Source organism: Rhagoletis pomonella, unplaced genomic scaffold, assembly GCF_013731165.1.
Source record: "Rhagoletis pomonella isolate Grant_MI unplaced genomic scaffold, Rhpom_1.0 Rhpom_scaffold_00360, whole genome shotgun sequence".
NCBI classification, from domain to species: domain Eukaryota; kingdom Metazoa; phylum Arthropoda; class Insecta; order Diptera; family Tephritidae; genus Rhagoletis; species Rhagoletis pomonella.
In genome coordinates this window covers 49,799-53,381 of record NW_023458914.1, presented here as the reverse complement: position 1 = coordinate 53,381, position 3,583 = coordinate 49,799, and the positions used below count along the sequence as shown (strand labels likewise).

At 39.2% G+C, this 3,583-nt stretch overlaps 1 protein-coding gene across 1 annotated transcript in view; it reads right to left on the bottom strand.

Moving 5' to 3' along the window:
* Positions 1-568: 568 nt before the first annotated feature.
* Positions 569-3,583, bottom strand: part of LOC118750688 (G-box-binding factor-like) — a 34,293-nt gene continuing 31,278 nt past the window's right edge. The window contains exons 2-4 of the mRNA XM_036485419.1: positions 1,664-1,717; positions 956-1,596; positions 569-868 (exon numbers count right to left, since the gene is read on the bottom strand). Of these exons, the coding sequence (XP_036341312.1) occupies positions 569-868; positions 956-1,596; positions 1,664-1,717 (995 nt within the window). The remainder of the gene's footprint in view (positions 869-955; positions 1,597-1,663; positions 1,718-3,583) is intronic.

The window sequence follows — 3,583 nt, the reverse complement described above, 5'->3', positions numbered from 1 at the left end:
AAATAGGTAAGCACCTTACGAGGTAAGCCATGTTTTCTTTCAGTTTTTAGTACCAAAATTGTCATCATGACCAGCGTAATCTACTAGTAAAGCACAAAATGAACACCTCCGGCGACACATTACGTTGTCAGTTGCAAAATAACGTGCAGCCGAAGTTATTTCCAAGCACCGAACTACTCCGAGCGACTGCTCTGCATTACTAGTAACTTACTTTGTAAAGCGGCTCAGAAGTATGTCTGATACCAAATGTACATTCTAAATTCCTACTTACATAAGGCGGCCATGCCTTTGTAAAAGTAAGGGACGTTCGGCAGGGAAATGGTAATGACTGCCAGGTGAAGAGTAAGTTGCTAATAAGGTATTATTACGTGCTCCTAATTCCCACTGGGTTATGGTATATACATACATATGTACATATGCACATACACACATAGGTTTTTTCATTCATCTGAATTTAAAAAAATATATCTCTTGCCTCTCGCAACACATTGCCTTGATATGGCTTTGCGGCTTATAAAAAAGTACACAAGTATAGCTTTTAGCCAAATCTTCCATCTCTTCAGCAGTGTTATGACGATATGGAGAGATTTGAGAGCCGCAATTCATCCGAGGTAAGTCGTAGCATTTGTTGTTCCTCTGAGTTGATGTGCACCAGCTGCTCGCTATCAAAGTTCAACAGTGTGCTTATCGTCGGACCCTGTTCGGCACCTCCTTCATCGATATTAGCGTTGTTTACATCGCCACCGGTGCCGCCTCTTATCACGTCCGCCATAGTGGCGTCGTTATTAGGCTGCTGCTGTTGTTGTTGTGCCTGTAATTGCTGCTGGTGATGGTGTTGCTGTTGCTGCTGCTGCAGTTGTTGTGCTTCCTGTAGTGATCGAAAATTATTAAAATTAATTCATACATTTGTTGTTGTTTTTGTTTCTTGAGCCAACATTTGCATTGCCACACTCACCACATGATTGGGAGGAAAATTCCATTGCGCATGCTGCGTCACACCTGTTACGCCTGCCGCTGTAGCCGCCATGAAGCCTTGCATATTGAACTGATTGTTGTTGTTGCTGTTGAGATTGTTCATTGCTGCCGCAGTGGTGTGGCTGACATTCGCCAGCACGTTGGCAAACTTCTCCTCCCAATTGTCCACATCATTGTTTGCATAGAGCATGCCATGAAACTGCTGATGGTGTTGCTGGTGTTGCTGTTGTTGCTGCTGCTGTTGATGCTGAAGATGCAGATGCGGTTGTTGGTGTGGTGACTCATGCTGTGATGGCATTTGATGCTGACGCACATAGTGTCGCGCAAGGTGAGGCTGTTGTTGCGCATGCTGCTGCTGCTGTTGGCCGCCTCCATAAGCGTTATATTCATTGTGCACCTCCAGTGGGGTCGGACTTGGATCTGCGTTTGTCGGGACACCTCCTCCTCCCCCCGCACCTCCTAGGTACTGATGGTTAGGTGACATCAGTGGTGTATTGCCGCCCATAGCCATGCTGTAGGGTGAGGGCGTATTTGGAAGATTGTAGTTATTCGACGGCGATAACGGTTGCGGAGATGGAGTCATCTCGGAGGGCGCCCGATACAAATGTTGCGGCGATGCTTCTGCGTGAGGGAAGTAAATCATCTTTGTGTAAGCATGCATTAAAAATTCGAATAAATGAATACTTACCTCTTGGTTCCGTCTTAATCGCTGGTATGTTTGGGGTATTCCAATTCGCCAAGCCTAAGGGTGTTTAAAACAAAAAAACAAAAAAAATATTTTAAACAATATGGAATAAAAATAAAAAACGGGACTACTGAACTAAAATAGAACTTATTCTTACTAAACAAATTAAAAAAGTAGCTACGCAAAATATAAAATGAGACAACACATCATGCATCGTGGTATCATATGCTATTAGGTACATATTTTGAATATTACTACGTTTGGTGGGGTGGTTGCCCAAAAGCGGCACGCTAGAGTGTTGAGTTAATATCATAAATTGAAGACCATTACAGCAAAGCGAGGGGAGGAAGTGAAAAAATTCATATGGATGTATTCAGTACATTCACCGATATTTTTTGTATCGACATCGACGGTGTGGTGGCATAAGGCGCGTCCCCATAAGGTCAATTGACATTACGACCACTTGAATGGGCATTATGCCAGTTTGAAATGGCCACAATGTCCAATTTCAAATGGAAACAATGCGAACGATATTGACAATATGCCCATTTCACTTTTCTGAAATGGTCATAAAGTCAATCCTTATTTTCTCGGTAAGACACAGTGTCAGTTATTTGGTTTGGCGCTTCCACAATGGTCAACACTTTCAAGCTCCTTTATTAAATTCATTTTGATGCGCTTAAGGGCATTCCCCATGGTACGATAATTACAGGTATTGTCTTCCCAGAGAGCGCATATGTATTCCGATCTGCCTTATTTGAAAACATCATTGTTGCGCACAATAAAAGGTTTACTGCTAGGGAAAAGGGATCCACACCCCATATACCATATGTATGTATGTACACTAGGGATGCCAATCAATTCAATTGTAGTGCAAATTTACAGAGGCTACAAAATACTGTTGATTTTGTGCACCTTTTTGTTGACGATGTCACTCATTTGCTTCCATACAAAAATAAAAAATTGCCAAAAATCAACGGTATTTTGTAGGTACTTCAGACTTGACTTTATTAAACCAGAATTAATTTGGGCAGTTTTATAGCATATTCAAAATTCTCTAAAATCACAGAATAAAACGTGAGAAATTTGGATGAAACTTGATTAAGGGCGGTATTGTCACTTGCGAAGCGAATGAATTTGGCGAAGCGAACGGTTTGGCGAAGCGAATGGATTGGCGGACGCAACTTAAATATACATTAAGAGTGTTCTCTTTTACCAGCTTGTGCAAGTTCGTTGCATCGCGAATACTTTTAATACCTTCTCTTCCTTTTAATTCGCTTCTCCAAACCGTTCGCTTCGCCAAAATCATTCGCTTCGCAAGTGATAATACCACCCTAAATGTTTGTGCAAAATTTGACACTTGGTTTGGTTTTTATTAAAAAACGAACTATATTTTTATGAAAAATAATTAAAATTAAATCATAAAAAATAATAGTCAAAACTTTTTAACGTATAGTTACGATAAGCACAATAGTATCGTCAAAAGTGCGTGCTCTTTCATAATAACTTTAACTAAAAACGTGTAAACAAACATTTATGGATTCTGCAAATAAAATAAATTTATGCATAAATATATTTTTTCTTATACTAGTTATAAATTTTAAAGAATTTTCAGACCTGTAGCAATTAGCTTTATTTCTTTAGTAAAATTTGGTACTGCATCAAATATAAAAACCAAATTTTGGGTAATTTTTCACTTTTACCACAACCACCACGTATTTTAAGAAATCTACCACAATTTTGGTGAAATAAAATTAATAATCTAATGTGCCAAAAGGTTGCTGTCATAAAAGTTGAACAGCAAATTTTCTCCTCAAAATTAATTAAAAAGTCATTAAAATTTATTGTCAATATTTAGTTAGTTGAAGAGCTGAAGATGATGCCAAGCATTTCAAAATTCTATTGTGTACATGAAGGATAAGC